At 27.3% G+C, this 18,675-nt stretch overlaps 1 protein-coding gene across 3 annotated transcripts in view; it reads left to right on the top strand.

Moving 5' to 3' along the window:
• Positions 1 to 18,675, top strand: part of LOC107449668 (E3 ubiquitin-protein ligase RNF123) — a 42,779-nt gene that overhangs the window by 16,192 nt on the left and 7,912 nt on the right. For 2 of the 3 annotated variants that reach the window (XM_043048972.2, XM_043048973.2), the window contains exons 16-28: positions 465 to 545; positions 656 to 761; positions 1,873 to 2,031; positions 3,584 to 3,723; positions 4,579 to 4,761; positions 6,887 to 7,064; positions 8,348 to 8,431; positions 8,521 to 8,608; positions 9,387 to 9,474; positions 11,079 to 11,181; positions 12,586 to 12,725; positions 14,152 to 14,340; positions 16,368 to 16,528. In XM_043048972.2, coding sequence (XP_042904906.1) covers positions 465 to 545; positions 656 to 761; positions 1,873 to 2,031; positions 3,584 to 3,723; positions 4,579 to 4,761; positions 6,887 to 7,064; positions 8,348 to 8,431; positions 8,521 to 8,608; positions 9,387 to 9,474; positions 11,079 to 11,181; positions 12,586 to 12,725; positions 14,152 to 14,340; positions 16,368 to 16,528 — 1,700 coding nt within the window. The remainder of the gene's footprint in view (positions 1 to 464; positions 546 to 655; positions 762 to 1,872; positions 2,032 to 3,583; positions 3,724 to 4,578; positions 4,762 to 6,886; positions 7,065 to 8,347; positions 8,432 to 8,520; positions 8,609 to 9,386; positions 9,475 to 11,078; positions 11,182 to 12,585; positions 12,726 to 14,151; positions 14,341 to 16,367; positions 16,529 to 18,675) is intronic. The other variant, XM_043048974.2, reaches the window with a different exon arrangement.

Raw genomic sequence — 18,675 nt, 5'->3', positions numbered from 1 at the left:
TAATATATATATAAAGGTAAAGTTGATATATATAATTCTTAAAAGAAACTGTTGGTAATATTTTTCAAAAAATTTCATGAATTTTGACAGAGTAAACAATTTTGAAATAACTTATTTTCATGTTGACTGATTAACTATTATTGAAGCTACTCTTTTGTTTGCCCAGTTTTAAATATACATATTTGAGATAAAAAATATTTTGAAGTGTCAATAAAACATATAATTTTATGCTACCTTCAAAGTTACTTAATGAAATACAGAAATTAATAGTCAAGTAAGAACTAATAGTTTTTACTTAGAATAATATTATTAGAAAAACATTTACCAATCACTCAAGATTAAGAGCTTATTTATCTTATTACCAGGGCTAGGATGTTGAAGTATGCAAAGTTGTAATTGTAAAGTAAGAATTTAAATATTTATTGAGCCTATTGTGAGTACAACTTGAAATATTTATTTTGCAGGGCCAGTGCAGTCGTTGTATCTTCTTAGCAAAGCTGAGGGAGTTTTTGAAGGAAAATTCTGGAGGGGCTCGAGTAATTATGTTATGTGAAACTTGACCTTCCTTTTCAAAATGCTAACATTTCATTTTTTCCAACTAACAACTGTCAGTTATTTTTAGCAGAAAATTTTATATACCAGTTTAAATTTTTAGGTCCCAGTTGTTCACCTATGCCCGTTGCCAGTGGCACTGGCTTTCTTCCATCGTCTCATCTCGCTCCTCCGCATCTGCGTTTCTGCATCTGGAATAGATCTAAATGGTATTATTTGAAATTATTGATAGTACTTCTTCAGCAATAAAAAAAAAGATGTGATATATTGAAAACTATTAAAATATAAATCTAGCCAAGCTAAGGCCTGTTTTTAATTTTTTTATTATAAATTTTGTATATTTGTGGCATTTAATATTGTTATAAAAAATACATTTGATTGAATAGTTCATACTTCAGCCATTGCTTCCTAATATAAAATTTGTGGAATTTTTTAAAATTTCTCTGGTCATCTGGTTTAATAAAAAATGCTTTTGGTTTTTGTGAGCTTTAGAAATTTCCTTAGTATTAAGTATGTAAAATAGATTTTTTATTTAGCATATTATTTACATAAGAGTTTTAATATGATTATATTTCAATTAGCTTATGATAGAAAATGCGTTTTTAAATTAGTTAGTTTGAATCTTTTATCCTTTTTTAATCGAAAAAAATTTCGGGAAGTTTTATATTTTTAAATTAGTTCAAAAATGTAGTTTAATTTGTTTATATCGGAAAACATATGATTCATGACCTACCGTAAAGTATTAATTTTTCTCATAGTGAAACTTAACTTATATGTTATTTAAAAATATATTATATACTACTATCTATACTATAATATAAACACAATAAAAAATTACTACCGAGTCCGTATTTATGAACTACAAATGGTAAATATTCATTCATTCTTTAAATTTTGGACTTCATTATTAGTGCAATATTGTTTTCTTTTTCTTTTCTTGTTTTTTAAAAAAAATTGTTTTCTTTTTCTGATTATAAAAAACGCCTGAGATTCCTTATATATTAAATATATTCAGCTACCTCAATGTATATAATATTGCACTATTTAAAACTATGACTTTTTAATTATAAATTTTATATTGAAGTTCATTTAATCAATCACTAACAGGAAATATCACATTCAATTTATAGTTATCTTTGTTATTTAGTTTTTATAAATTATTGATAATTAAAGATTCCTGAAATTCTCTGTGTGTATGTAGATGAATATTTTTTTAATTGAACTATAGTTTGCTTAAAATTAACTGAAAATTTTCCAGTCCATGATGGCAACAATGCATGTACCAGAAATTTCATTTATTAAAATGCGTGTTATTTCCAGGTCTTAGCGTACCAGGCAGTTCTTTTTATGATAATTCTATAACCTACACAGAAGTCCAGCGTATTGGTGGTCTTCAATCGCACTTGATGAGAGTCTACCAGGATGTTGTTCTGCAAGAAATAAGCAAAGAGAAAGCTTCTTTAGACTCTGAATCAGTGGGTAAGAGCATGAATTGATTTCCTTTAAGATGTTGACTGCCACATCACCCCTGTTGGGGTGAAAGCAAAGTTTCTGATCGGGCGGCGTCACCCTTATTAAGATGACATTGAATTGACTACTTGCAAAGGATATTAATATGTATTTGAAAGGATATTTCACAGGAAGTAACAAAACTATTGAATTGTTATAAAAAAAATATAAAATTTTTTTATTAAGAAAGTTATTGCGAGCCTTTTAAAAGCTTTTTTGTTCACTGCTATTTGACTCAGTAAGAAATAAGTTTTCCATTTTTCTTTTTGAAATTTCTACAAATTAAGGTAAACACCTCTTTACTCTGCAAAAATTCAAACTGATTGTGTAAAGTAGTGAGATGCTAAACAGATGCGAAGCAACAGACACAAATGAACAAACATAATACCAAGGAAACAAACGGAGCAAGATGTTATTCCTGTGACCACCAGAGACTTGCATTATTAAAATATTGGTGGGAGTACTTAGAAGAATATGCTTCATACACCAGTACTCGTGGCCTGAAGTAGATTTCATTGTAAACACATACAGCAATCAATGTGTTAATCAATTTCTTCATTTTAATATCACTTTATTTTATTATTAAAGTTTACTTTCACAGAACAGCATTTTATAAAAATGAGTAATTTTGAGCACTTGAAACATATTGACTATTTATTTCGAATTTGTATACTTATGAAGCGTTTTTAATCAAGTAATAGTTAGTTTAATGTTAGAAAAACCTATGTAAACCAGTAATGTGTATAATTATGTAACCACTTGTTCATAATTTAGATTTAAAAGATAAATGCTTTCATAGACTTAAAAATTTGTTTTTATTGAAATTGTTAGGAAAAAAAGTATATGGTTGTTTGCGGAAATTTCATTCCCTTTGAAAATTTTTAAAAACTTAATTATAAAAACTGAAGTTTCAAGTTAAATTAATTACAATTTTTCAGCAATATAGTTTAAATTGTTCAAAACTTGAATGTAGCCTTGAAGAATTTGAGGCTTCATCTGTTTTACCAGAAATTTATTTAGGCCATAAGCTGCATCGGATTGAAAAATTGAGGATAAATTCAGAGACCAACGGATAATATTATCATGCAAACTCTTAAATAAATTCTATCGTTTGCTCACTTGTTACCTTGTTTGTTTTTGCCAATTTGGAAGAAAAGAAGACAAAATTATTTTATTCTTTAAATATTTCAATATATGGTTCTTGTTTTATACGGTTTTTTATGTTCTTGTTAGGTCTAAATTAGACTTCTTGAGGGAAGATTTTTAAACTTGCAGAATGTAGAGAAAAGAATACAATAATGCTTTTCTTTTTAGATACTATATGCACCTGCACTGTGCATGCACTTTCAGATATTTTAATGAACTTGCTTATGTTTTTTTAAGAAATGTCTTATTTTGTTTATCTGAAAAAACTGTTTTCTTGACCACTTTATTTTCATGTGCTTATGAATATTCATTGTATATTTATGAAAGTACTTTTATCATTGAACTATTTAAGTATAATTATTTATTTCTTTTTTAGGAAGACTTATTAAATCTGATAAAGCAAAAGCTCAACATTTGCGACATGCTGGTGATAAGGATAATTTTGGGACACTTATTGAGCTTCTAGATGGTATAATTCGACTGTATCACATTGCTGCTCATCGTCAACTTGAAAAGGTTTCTCTAAATTTTACTTATCCCTCTTTTTAAAGCTTTATAAATTATTTATAACAGTGGGGCTCCAAATTTCCTTTTAAATAGAGCATTATCAGAACTTCAAATATTAGGGTTAGAAAGAAAAAAAAGTTTTTTTTTGAATACACAGAAAAAATTAAAGTAAATTAAAAGATTTTGAAAAAATAAATAGAAATACTGATTAGGTACATTATACTATGTAATGATTGCAGAAAGTGATAATTTTATCAAACAAAATAATTGAAGAAATCAGAATTGAGTGATTTTGATAACAATAAGCAGTTGATAACATTAACTACAATGACATAAAGTAGAGACTATTATATATGGTTGTTCAAAAAGTTAATCACCTATCATCTACTTATATAAAAATATTTTTTTAAATTTTCTTCTCGCAATGAGAGGCTTGATTGAAGATGATTAATAATTATAAGTAAAAGTTTGTGGAATCAATGTTGAGAATTGTATTATATGCTTTTTTTAAACAACTTTATGAAACTTAAAAGCAAAATTAATATGTTATTTTAAAAATCTATTTAACATAGTTTCATTGTAGCTTAAAGTAAATTAGCTTGATTTTTTACCGCTATTGCCAGTTTATATTCTCATTTTTTATAAAAACTTTATTCAGTTGCTGTTCTTGAATAGATTAAAAAAATAATTAACTATTATTAAACAACCTATCCAAACTATAATTTTTTATTCCTTCATAGTAGTAATTGTAATTCTGTAAAATTTTATTGCTTCAATGTTCTATATTTCAGGAGCAATTCAGTATAAATTTAAAATATTTATATTTTTCTATTTTTTTAATTTTATTTATTTTTGTGTGTAAAGATGTGTGCTTTTCGTGATACTATGCATGAATACAGACATTCACTGAAAGAAATTGAAAAGCGACTTCAAGTCCAGAAAGGAGATGTCGAACAAGAATTGAATCTTGCTAAAAATGTATTCCTTGAAGAATTAGTTGAACAAGGTCGTCACCAAGCATGGATAACATCTGTTGTTTATTCAGCTGTAAGTTTATACAATAGTAATTATTATGAAAAATAATTTGACTGTTATCATTACTATATTTTACAGGGAATATTTTTATTGTAGTGTCTCCTATCAACAAATATGTGAGCTTATGTTTTTAAACTCAATGCTAATTTTAGATTAGTTTATTTTCCAGTATGAATCTTTAAAATGCATTCTTTATATTTATTTAATCACATCATATTTCCGAAAATGTATTTCTAGAATGAAATCTTATGGGTAGATTTTACTTAAATTTAAAATGGATTAAGTGACAAAGCAATCTTAAATATATTTTATAAAAAATAAACATAAAAAATATTAATTATGCAGTTTATAAATGTGATACACACTTCTGTGTAAGTTAAAATGAGAAAAGCAAGAAACGAGATTTAAATAAAAAGGACATTTTAAGAATTATTTAATAAAGAATAAACTGATTGGACAACAACTGAAGGAACTTCAGTAATTATTGTTGTTGTTGTTGTTGCTAATTCCCATCTGGTCTGACGGGGTCAGACCAGATCAATAAATCCGTTGACATTAAGAAAATCCGAAACCAGAATGGGAGAGGAATGAATGTCGTTCCAGTCCAGCCCTAAACAGTTCAAGATGTGCTCAGGTGATGCCTGGATTTGTTGGCATTTAGGGCAAAGAGGAAAGATCTTTTGATTAGCAGGAAATGTGTGACTTTTCAGGTAACCACTGGTCAGTCGGGAAAAGCAAGTGTTGGTTTGCCTGTCACCAGGAAGAGATAGGGAGAGTCCTGGTCTTTTTGCTTTATACCAATAGTGAGTAGGTGGATGCNCAGCCAACTCGTTGCCGTGGATATTGACGTGGGACGGGATCCATTGAAAGTGGACCTCATGCTTCTGGGAAATAAGCTTTACTTTTTGTAAGATCGAAAAACTGGTTTTATCTCCAATGAGGGCCCAATTTTTGAGGTGTTGAAATGAACTACAGCTGTCAGATAGTATCCAAGTATTTCCAAGGTGCCCTTCACTCAAGATTTTCTCTAGTCCGCTGTCGATTGCAATTAGTTCGCTTCGAAAGACGGAGCAAAAATCGGGGTTTCGTTGATGAAGAGTGTAGTTCTCTCGAGGTGTTTCAATAAATACCCCACTGCCAGTCTGTCTATCCATTTTACTGCCATCAGAGAATATTTTGATGTCGTTTGGAGGGATTTTATTGATGATTTCCAGGGACAATTGTCTGAGGAAGTCAGGCACACAGTCTTTCTTATCAAGCATGGTAGGGAGGTCAGTAATTATTATTATGATGATACGGTATATGAAGAATTGGTAATGTATAAATCCTATACTCATGTAGCTGTTTTGATTCTATAGATTAATTCTCTTGCAATAGCGTCAAGACAATGAATTAGTATGTTAATGGTGCATAAATCAAAAAGATTTGGGTAATAATCATTTAAGAAACTTTAACTGAAATGAAATTTTTTTTTTTTTTGTTCATTGGTGAGTTGAAGGATTTTCATCAGTTTGTTTTGGCTCAGGTGGCTTCTTAATAGCAATGAAACAGATATGTTTATAACTTTTGGTTGCTTTTTTATATTTTCTTTATTTTTTGGTTACATATTCTTCAGCCCAGAAAAAGAAATCCTACTTATGTGCACATCATAATTTTTTATGTACTTAAGTTCCTCAGAAATAAAGTCCATAGAAAGGATTTCTTTTCTCTTCTATGGAATTATTTTAGAACTACTAAAAATTTTTTGCTTTTTTAGTGATTCGTTATTTTTTGTTGCACATTTTGTTTTCAAGATGTGGAAAAAGCCCTTAGTTATTTTTTTTTTTGTTATTCAGAAGCAAAATTATATTTTTCCTTTATATGTATAAGCGGGTTTATTTATTTATTCCTGTAATTAGATTTAAAGCTATCATTTTAAATACTTTTATAAAATATGATTACTAATCTTTATATAAATTAAAGCTCATTTGTTTGCTTGGAAAAAATCTAACTTGTATTCAATTCAGAAAAATAGTGGTAAAACACCCAGAGAAGCAAATTATCCCTTTTTATTTTATTTATAACGATATAACTATGTTTTCACTTCAGCTATTGTAATTTTATAAAAGTTTAATGTATAATTGTTAAATTTTTTTAGGATCGGCAAGCCGATGTCTATTGGTTGTTGCAAATATTGCTTCGAACTTTATCTCAAGCATCTGAAACAGGTGTCCTCTTTTCCTTTGTACCTGATTTCTATGTTGAAGCTTGTATTAAATGTTGCCATGCTCTTCGAAACTTTTTCCCCCCTGCTGCTCCTGCTGACAGTCTACCAGGTGAATTTTAATTTTTTTGGGTAAAATTAAATTATCATCAAATATTGTCATTTTTTCTTTGTCATTTATTCTTTCTAATATTTTTATTATTACTCAGGGTGCCTAGCGTTTTTAAAAAGTGCTTAAAGGTGCTTATTTTCGTTTTTTAAAAGCCCTTAAAGGTGCTTTTTTCATTGAGTGTTTTTAAAAAGTGCTTAATTTTCCCTTTTCCAAATTGAGATTTTTCCTTTACCATGTTGATTTTCACTACGAAACATGCAGAAAGACACTGTTCACATAGTTCTATTCAACCTTTTCACAATTAATTCAATCCCAATCTATTTTGGTGCACCGTCAGACGGTAGCTTATGAAAATACCATTCGATTTACATGATTAAAATTTTTGACAACTGTCAAAAACAATGCCAAAAGAATTTTTTTTGTCATGACTGTTAAAACCAGATAAAACCGTCAATTGTCAAAAACTTTCCAACCCTGCCTAATTATGATATTCTTTTAAAGTGCTTAAAAATATTATTAGAGTGCTTGAAAAGTGTTTATTTTTTGTTGAATAATTTGGCTATGCACCCTGTTACTTTTATACATCCTCTACAGCTGAAGCATTCTCAAGTCATTTCAAGTTATATAAAAGTATTTATGTAATTATTTATGACTTACTGATTATTTGAAGCCGGTTACNGACTTTTTTCAACCTTGATCCCCAATTTATTTCGGTGCACCGTCAGACGGTAGCTTATGAAAATACCATTCGATTTACATGATTAAAATTTTTGCCAACTGTCAAAAACAATGCCAAACGAATTTTTTTTGTCATGACTGTTACAACCAGATAAAACCGTCAATTGTCAAAAACTTTCCAACCCTGCCTAATTATGATATTCTTTTAAAGTGCTTAAAAATATTATTAGAGTGCTTGAAAAGTGTTTATTTTTTGTTGAATAATTTGGCTATGCACCCTGTTACTTTTATACATCCTCTACAGCTGAAGCATTCTCAAGTCATTTCAAGTTATATAAAAGTATTTATGTAATTATTTATGACTTACTGATTATTTGAAGCCGGTTACATTGTGAATATATAATGTGTTTGTAATGTAGTGAATAAGCATTGTTGCACAAGCCCTAACACTTTTTATTCAGAAGTATTTCTTGATCTGCATAATATTTTGCTAAGATACAAAAAAAAAATTAGATATATTTTGATATTTTCCTGATGAACGTAAAAGGGATTTAGTTTTTTATTCATTTCTTTGTTTTGAAATTTTATTCTTTTTCTTTTTGCAGCATTTGCAGGACATCATGAACTTTTAATAAAGTACGGGTCTTTCTTAGCTCACCATTTTGCAGATGAACGGGTAGTTAATGCAGGTAAATGCACAAATGAAGACTAATGGAATTTAATTTGGTTTTATAATTTGTTTTTACTCATTTTTATTTGTTGTTTGATTCATACACAGAATTGAAGGATAGCTTGGTTCAGGCATTAGCATCCTACGTTTGTTATCCTGCCACTTTACAGGCTCTGGAAAGCATGGATTCTGAAAGGTATGGTTTTTATTCATTAGTATCTCATTAATATCTTCTTCTTATTATATCTCATGTTTAAAATAAATCTTTTCAATAATTAGTAAAGTTTGCCTTTTTTTAAAAAAAAATATTAAACTAGTTCTCTTCTTTAAAATGCAATTATTTTCATTTGAACAAACAGTTTATCTATATTATTCTGAATTTTATTAGTATAAATTCAGTATATACTAATATAGTATAGTCAGGAAAACCTTAAGATAGATTTTTTATGTTTCACTGAGAAGTTTGTGAAACAAAAAAATATCTTAAGGTTTTCCTGGCTATACTATATTAGTATATATACTATATTAGTATATATACTATATTAGTATATACTAATATAGTATAGTCAAGATAACCTTAAGATAGATTTTTTATGTTTCCTTGAGAAATTTGTGAAACAAAATAATTCTATCTTAAGGTTTTCCTGATTATACTATATTAGTATATACTATATTAGTATATACTAATATGGTATATTCAGGAAAACCTTAAGATAGATTTTTTATATTTCACTGAGAAGTTTGTGAAACAAAAAAAATCTATCTTAAGGTTTTCTTGACTATACTATATTAGTATATATACTATATTAGTATACTATAGTATATACTATATTAGTGTATACTAATGTAGTATAGTCAGGAAAACCTTAAGATAGATTTTTTATGTTTCACTGAGAAATTTGTGAAACAAAAAAATGAGTCATAGCTGAACCTAAATGTTGTCTATTAATATTCTTTGTTGTTTCTCTCTACAGTCGTCTCATAATGACTAAAGCTCTCCTGCAACCTTATGAAAACAGGGCATGGGCACAATCAAACTGGATTCTGATAAGGTTATGGAAGGTATTGCTGAATGATAACTTATTCATTTAAACTATATCCATTTATTCAATTCATAAATGATTCAAATCACAATTGAAATAGCTCAGTGAAAAACTTGTTAAGGTTAGTTGTAAAACATATGTTTTTTAAATGGGAAAAAAATGCATTTTTTTTCTTCCTAAAGCTGACATTCTCAAATTCACTACCACTCAGAACCTTCTTCCCATAAACTATTCAATTATACATTTTATCATTTTAATAATACATTTTGTTAATAATATATTATGTTATTTTAAACTACTTTAAATGCAATTATATTTAGAAAACATTTATTTAAAACATGGTTTGTTCCTATATTAATAGATAATCTCATAACATATATTGGATAGATTCCTTTATTCTTTTAAATTACTACCATAAATATTTGATTTTTAGAAGAATCTTCCGAAAAATTTTTAAAAATAATATCTGTTTTACATACTTTTTATTTTAAAATTAATTAAAAATGAAATCTTTAAATTCACTAAATAATTCTTTTATTCTCAATTTCTAAATAATTCTTAAATTTATTATCGCTCAGTACCTTCTTCTGCTACACATATCATAATTTCAAAAATATATTAATATTTTGTAACTATTTTAGTAAAAATTTATGGTTAAAATTATGGTTATTGCATGGTTTATTCCAATTAAAATACACAGTAAAAACTCAATATAATGAGTATGGCATGTTACAAAAAGTTCACTGTTATGACAAGTTTCTAAATCACCATTACTAATCATCTGCTATTGCAACATTGTTTTGCGGGTAATACATTTTTCTGCAGGCAAAATGGAAGAAATTTTATTTATTTCTGCCACTGATGCCGAAAAGTGAAGACAACATCATTTCACCTTATTTCCTTCTTGCAATCCTAACCCTTTATATTTGAAAAACAAGCGGGGGAAAAGCTATTGTTCTCTGTAGCAGCTTTTTCTATTAGGCTCTCCAAATATGCATCTCATCTTTCAATAATGTATTATATTTACATTTTGTAAATACTTTAAATAAATCTATATTTAAAGGATACAATTTTAAATATGTAATAGTCTTAATCAAGATGTTCTCAAAAATATATGGAGGGAATCTTCCATTTTAAATACTTTTTTATGATGTGTGTTATCGTTTTATAACATCATAAATTATACTTTGATAACATTTATAATGTACTAAATGAGCTTAATATTTTTTATGAGTGTTATCAAGGACGACAAAAGCTACTGTGCATTGTAGCACCTTTTCCAATAAGCTCTCCAAATATGCATCTCATCTTTCAAAATGTATTGTGTTTAAATTTTGTTGTTACTTTAATTAAATTTATATTTAAAGAATATGTTAAAAATATAGTTTGTTTCTATCAAGATGTTCTCAAAAATATCTGTATGTAATATTTAAAATTTTTTTATGAAAAGAATTTTCAACATTACTTATATTTTAAGAAAAAAGGCAATATCGCTATCCATCTTATATTGTGTATTTTTGTAATTTAAAATTGCCATTTTTTGTCCTTTTCGCTTAGCTGACGATTAAGCATAACATTTGTAACACTGATGCATTGTATCATTATTTTAAATTCATGTTCCAGGGGTGTGGATTTGCCTTTCGTTATTCAGTTTCACCACATCTGGCTAAGAAGATGAGCTGCAAATCTATTCCATTACCTGAGGCATTTCCAACAATATCCCAAAGTAGTGTTTTTTTATTGTTATAATTTGATCTTTATACAAAAATGCATGAAATATATTTCAAACGTCATACTGCATTTAATTACAATTTTGTGTGTGAATAACCCACCATTGAATGTGTTATAGGCATTAAAAAATAAATTGATTCTTCATTATTTAGTTTTAAGTTGATTAAGATTTATTACTTAGTTAAAATTTAATTTATTTGGCAATATTGAATAAACTGATGAAGTGNTTTTTTATTGTTATAATTTGATCTTTATACAAAAATGCCGTCATACTGCATTTAATTACAATTTTGTGTATGAATAACCCACCATTGAATGTGTTATGGGCATTAAAAAATAAATTGATTTTGAGCTTTAACTCCATTTTCTTGAACATCAACCTTCTTCATTATTTAGTTTTAAGTTGATTAAGATTTATTACTTAGTTAAAATTTAATTTATTTGGCAATATTGAATAAACTGATAAAGTGATTATTTTCTTCTTCTATATAATATTAAATTTATTCTTCCTATTTTATCTCTGTTCATTTAATGGTTATTAATCCTGGTTATAATTTTTCTGGTGTTAAATACATCTTGGTTTTTATGCTTAATTACATTTTAGCAAGTGTAAATAAGTAGTTTATGAAAAATTGTTTAAATTAATGAGTTTTATTTTTATTGGACTATAGTTTTGAATTTTACTCATCATTGTATAAATTGTTTGAACAATTCTACAAAATAATTGTACAAGATATAAATTTCTCTAATTGCTCATTTCTTTCGAATTATGAAACAAATCTTGAATTTTTTAAAAATAAACTCTAAATTAGTGTTGTGTAATGTCTTATATGGTATCAATATTTTTATTTCTATATAATTACTTTGAAATAATTTATATTTTCTTTATTTAATTTAAAAAATAATATATAAATTTAGAATTTAAAAATACAGGAAATTTGATAATAAATCTAATTTGTTAATTCAAAGTTAGTTCAATGTAGTTATTATTAATATGATCACTATGCCTTTAATTCAGTTTGATATATTTCAGCTGATTTTATCATTTTCACTATAGGTTCAACACTATTTTTGATAATTTAATCAAAATGATGTATTTCCACATAATCCTACTTTAGACATCATTTGCATGATGTAAATTTTAATTCAAAAATTTTCAGTTTCATTATTTACATACTGAACTATAAATTTGAAAGAAAAAACTTGTTTTTGAAACAAATAAAAGAAATTTTTACATTTTAGAAAGCTGATCTCAAATTGATCACTTATAATTTGACTTATCACTTTCTCAATAACAATTAAGTTTGAATAAAGAAAAGCTTTTTTTCTCTGTGTGTGCTTAATTTTATTTTTAAAAAAGGTTTACTGTATTATCAATGCATTCCATTTTGTTTTCTAGCTCCGTGTCCCTCACCTGTTTTTCTAGAACATGCGAGTCAATGGCTATTAGAAAATCCTGAATCAGCTGCTAGTTTTATGAGCAGTGTCTTAAATCAGCTCAACTGGGCTTTCTCAGAGTTTATTGGAATGCTTCAAGAAGTTAGTGTGATGCTTAAAATTTTTATTGTAAATCTTTTTTTCTTCACTTTCATGACTCATGAATATTAATTATGAATTATTATTAGTTATGATTTAAAAGAACATTTAAAGTTTGTTTACCAGAAAGGTGTTTATGAAAATTATTTTTAACCAAGTTTTTTTGTTTAAAAATTACTAGAAAACTATGCAGTTTTTAGATGACTATAAAATTATGTACATCTAAGAGACAACTGAAAAATTAAATTTTAATTCTATGAAATAAAACTCGTAACTTCTTAAATCATCTTTTATCTCCATCTTTGTTGTTAAGAGACAATTAGCTTTATAAATAGGATTTATTTATGTGAATCGAATTTATTTGTGAATAAATGTTATTTAAAGTAAAATAAATATTTTTGTGATATAAAAAATTATAAATTATTCATCTTTTTTATATTTTGTTTGTTAAAATAATCTTTTTGTTAATTTGCATGCAGTTTCAGGGAAGATTATACTGCATATTATGCCATTGTTAAATTTACTATTTTTAGCTGCAAGTATTTTAGAAACTGTATTAAATACAGTTTGAGAGTCATTTTGTCAGATATATATGTTTACAACAAAACTAGAAATGTTGAATTTTTTTTGTGGTTAGAAATTTTTTTCATATTTTAAATTTTTGAAAACTTAATTTATTACTAATATATATATATATATATATATATCTTATTAACCAATTTTCTAGTCTTTTATACAGAGGATTATAATGCTAAAGATGTGAACAAATTTGAAGCTCTTAGCTTTAACAATATGTCGAAAGTCTTACTAATGTCACTTAAAAATGTAAGTAATACAGTTAAAAATGCAGAAAATAGTTGGGAAAATGCGGTTAAGTAGTTTAGTTTGCATTTCACATTGTGCATGAAGACTTAGAAGTTACCAGCCATGTATTCTTCATCTTTATATGTATATTTCCTTCAAATTCCTAATCACTTGAACCAATCTTAATCTCGTTTATAAACATACCTTCAGCAAATATTAGGTTGGGAAAATAGACAAAAAAAGACACATAACCAGTGGTGGAGTGTGAAAGTAAATGACAGATAAAATGGCATGAAAATCGCAAATTTGAAAAAACTTTACTCTATTATTATCATTAACTATTTTTAAAAGTGATTTTCTTAAGAAGAAACTTGAGTTTAGATGCTATATCACATGAATGTTTGGTCGTTCTAATGATCATAAAAATGACATTTGAATAGAAAATAGAGTTCATTGTAACAGTCATTGAAGTAATAGGGTACTCTATTGGAAAATTGTTCTTAAGTATATTTACTTCTTTATTCTTAATAGTTTTAATCGAAATAATTGTGATTAGTATTTTCTTCTGAAATATGCTTATTTACTTTGCTATTTTATTTGTTTATATATATATTTTTTTTTTCAGATTCAAAATGCTTCCAACAGACCTGAGCGAGTATTTATTGATTCACGGCAACTGAAAATATGTGCAACTTGCTTTGATCTTGCATTAGGCTTGTTACGTGTTTTAGAAATGACAGTTCATTTGGTGCCTCAACTCTTTACTGATCCTTCTAGGCCCTCTTCTGAAATATTTTTAACTAGGTTATGTCAGGTACATATAAATTTTATTTTTTTCTGAAATTACCTCAGCAACAAAGTAACTTTGGTCTTCATTAGATCAATATTAGCAAATTTTGACTCAATAAGGGTTCAAAGGGCCATTATTTTCCGATATCGCCCTATATAGAATTGTAAGATTCACTCGATATTTTATATTCATTATTCAGCCAATATAGGTCCTATATTGACACTATATAAGTCATTCTAGAACCAATATTAAAAATCTAGACATCCTAATATTGGTCCTTCAGAACATGCTCTTATCAGAAAATGAGCCATATTTGAACCTAACTGGTGCCAAAGATAACATTGTAACCTTAAAGTTATAATAAAATAGCTTGTAAAATTGGAATATCAATCTATTTCATGAAAAGAATGTGCATTTATAAAAACTCCTACATTGACACTGTATAGGTCATTCTAGAACCAATATTAAAAATCTAGACATCCTAATATTGGTCCTTCAGAACATGCTCTTATCAGAAATTGAGCCATATTTGAACCTAACTGGGGCCAAAGATATTGTAACCTTAAAGTTATAATAAAATAGCTTGTAAAATTGGAATATCAATCTATTTCATGAAAAGAATGTGCATTTATGAAAACTCCTATATTGACACTATATAGGTCATTCTAGAACCAATATTAAAAATCTAGACATCCTAATATTGGTCCTTCAGAACATGCTCTTATCACAAATTGAGCCATATTTGAACCTAACTGGGGCCAAAGATAACATTGTAACCTTAAAGTTATAATAAAATAGCTTGTAAAATTGGAATATCAATCTATTTTATGAAAAGAATGTGCGTTTATAAAAACTCCAAAATAAGATTTTTTGTTTTGTTTTATGCTCTGTAAAAGTCAGAAGCCATGGTGTGAAATTAAAAAGTATTAGGATTATTATATATTCATCAGTTTATGAGTAAAACATGAAATTTTGACAATCAGATCATGTTAGTATTTTAAGTGGTTATATTTAGTTCTCTAGTTCAGTGTTCCCCAACCCCGGTCCACAGATCAAATAGTACCGGGCCGTCCATTTCATTGAAACTGAATTTAAATTCCTAGTTTTATACCCCAAATTAAAAATATCCGTGTACCATTAAAATTTTCCTTATTTAAAAAAAATTGGCCCCCAAAGGTAGTGACATAAATTTTTTAATGTTTGTAATCTATCATTGTCTTGGATTACCCCCAGATTGAACCGTCTCATTGCAAAAAAACAAGCTCAAGGTTCTCATTGATTTAGCATTCTAGTATGCTAAAATGTTAAATCACTTTATATTTATTTTGTGGTGTAACTGTATTTTATTTTGAAGGCATATTTGAATACAATTAAATTAAAATTAATAAATCAAAATAATCTAAAATATAAACAATCAACGTCCCCCCTTCCCAGCGGGCCGCAGTAAAATCTTCTAACATTGACAGGTCCGCGGTGATAAAAAGGTTGGGGAACACTGCTCTAGTTGACAATGCTGTTTTTAAAATAGAATGAAAGTCTTATTATATTTACAGTATTTTGTCATTTTTATAATACAAATTGGCTACCATTTTTTTAAATTTTCAATAAATAATAGGCTACGGTCAGTTTTTACAGTATCGTATGATAAAAATAATTTCAGTTGATTATTTACATCATACTCTTTTGAGCTGTAGGTGGCAGTCGTATATTCATCCTATCACTGATCAGAAGACAAAACTGGAGTATAGATGTGGAAACACTACTTCTATGGAAACATATGTAGTAGTATTACATCTCATGGTAACTTTTCTGAAGAATAATACTTTGAAAAGAGCTACAATACACGCTAATCTGTTGAATTTAATAGTTTTTTTTATAACTATAATATGTGTTTCTACTTTTGAGAAAATAAAAAAAATTTAAAAGAAACTTTTAATATGTATTTATTCTATAAATATGCTTTAAATCATTTTTTTACAATTATAAAAATAAATTTTCTTGCCTAAAATGGTCGTAACTGGGTATATAATTTTTTTTTCTTCCTTAAATAGTTAGTTTGTCAAGTTTTGAACAGAGTGACATCGAAATCTGGTTGCTTTTGCTTAGTTGCAAGCATGGAAATTCCTGGACTTGAAACGATTGATCATTTCCCCATTCTGACTGCTGTTACTGGAATATTAATTTCTCTTATCATTGATGGAGTCCCAAAAAGGTAAGCATTTTATAATAAGAAGCAATCAGCATTCAAGTATGCATCATACATTTATTTTTAATTCATTTGTTAGTATTCTTTGGTTGATTGGATAAACTACTTTTATCCAATTTATAAGGTTCTAAAAGTGACCAACGATTTGAAAAAAATGGAAGGATATAGATACATACAATTTGCTTAAAAAGACTAAAAAATTTCGCACTCAGTTTCAAAATTAGTGTAAAATTTATTGAGAGAGAGAAAGGGAGCACTGCTAACTAAAAAAACCTACAAAACAATATTTTCAGAAAATAATCGTCATTTGTTAGAACAAGGTGGCATATCAGAAATATATATATATAATATAGAAGACAGAAATATATACGTATATATAGAAATTTTTTTTTTTTCTAACATAACTTTTTCTTACCAACTTGACTTTATTTTCATGAATGCCTAAATTTCAGAGGGGGCGAAGCACATTATTTGCCCCCTCTAGTAAATTTCAGAAGAAAATAAGGTTTAACATTTTAAGCAAAACATAGCAAGGTGATTGGATAAACTACTCATTGTTCTAAAAATGACCAACAATTTGAAAAAAATATAATTGGAGAAAAATGAAAAGAGAGAGAGAGATATGTATGACACAATTTGCTACATTTTGCTCAAAAAGATTAAAAAATTTGTCGCCCAATTTCAAAATTAGTGATAGAATTTGTGGAGAGAGAGAGAGCACTGCTAACTAAAAAAACGTACAGGGCAATATTTTTAAAAAATAATCACCATTTGCTGTGACAAAGTGACACAGTCTGAGGTAAAAACTGAAAGACTCCCATGCAAATATTTCAATTGCAATGGTCTGAAATGCATCCCTAAATGTTGTTTTATGCTTTTTTTTTTAATGTACAACATAAATTATAAAAATATTAATTAAAATAAAATTTATTAAAAAATTTTCTTTCAAAAATCATTTCATTTTTGGACACCTGGTATAATAAGAAATCTTTTGCACACTGTATGGCTTTTGGCCTGTTATGAACTATTTTGATCTATTAGTAAACAAGTTTGCAGTTGCTTTAAAAAATTGCATGCTCCCAGTTTTGTACAAAACTATCATGATGGTGTTTTTTGTATTGAATATAAAATGAAAAGAAAAAATATCTTGAGTTGTTATTTTTAATTAATATTTTTAAATAATAATTGTTCTTCCTCTTAAAAAATCTGTAATCAATTATTTTGTATTTTTTGTTAAAATTCGAGGACATAAGTCACTTAATTTGAGTTGCATCTTCAGAGTCAATAAAAATTAAAATTGATTGTCAGATTGATAAAATAAAATGTTTTTAAGCTCATTCATTTTTTTTCTTCAAAAAAGTCTATCATAATATTTTAGTTTTTTAGCCAAGTTTGTTATATTTTTCTGATCAACCGGTTGTATTAGCCATATGCAAAAGGCTAAACAATTTGGGGTTAAACACTAGAAGCTGTACACACACTGGGCTACATGGCTATTTACATAGCTGGGCATGATTGTGCTACAAGGCTGTGCTATATGCATTGAGTAAATGAATAAATTAAAAAGAAACATAATAATTAAAAATGGTTATAACATGGCATATATTAATATAAAAGAATCAAAATCCTTTTCTTCTTTGTAAAGATATTTTTTTTAAATTTTTAATCTGGGTTAAAAACATTTTTTTCCCTCTAATAACTCATTTAGATAATACTAAAAGCTTTACTGTCATTGTACCTTTTCCGCTTTTGTCTTTATTAAAAAAGAAAATTACAATCATGTTGATAGACAGTGAAACAGTACGTGATATTTTAAAAATTGATATCCAGAAAGAAAAAAAATTGCTTTCATGATTTCTGGTTCATATGAAATAGGTTAAGCAGAGCACAGTGCCTTGTTTCTTTTCTTGCATTGGATCATTTTTTAAAAATATTGTAACAATATCTTGTAACTGTGGCATGACATAAATATAATGCCACAGAAATTTGAGTTCTGTGATTCTCTGTTTCATAATCTAAAAACTTAATCTAGGGTTTTTGTTTTGTCTCATATGGCTGGGATTTGAAATCGGTTCTCCTCATTGGAAGGCGAACGCTCCATCCCCTGAGCTATCATGGCACAAATTCTCTACATTGTCATTTTTTTTATAAGT

Source organism: Parasteatoda tepidariorum, chromosome 4, assembly GCF_043381705.1.
Source record: "Parasteatoda tepidariorum isolate YZ-2023 chromosome 4, CAS_Ptep_4.0, whole genome shotgun sequence".
In the NCBI taxonomy this organism is placed as follows: domain Eukaryota; kingdom Metazoa; phylum Arthropoda; class Arachnida; order Araneae; family Theridiidae; genus Parasteatoda; species Parasteatoda tepidariorum.
This window is presented reverse-complemented; position numbering and strand designations above follow the sequence as displayed.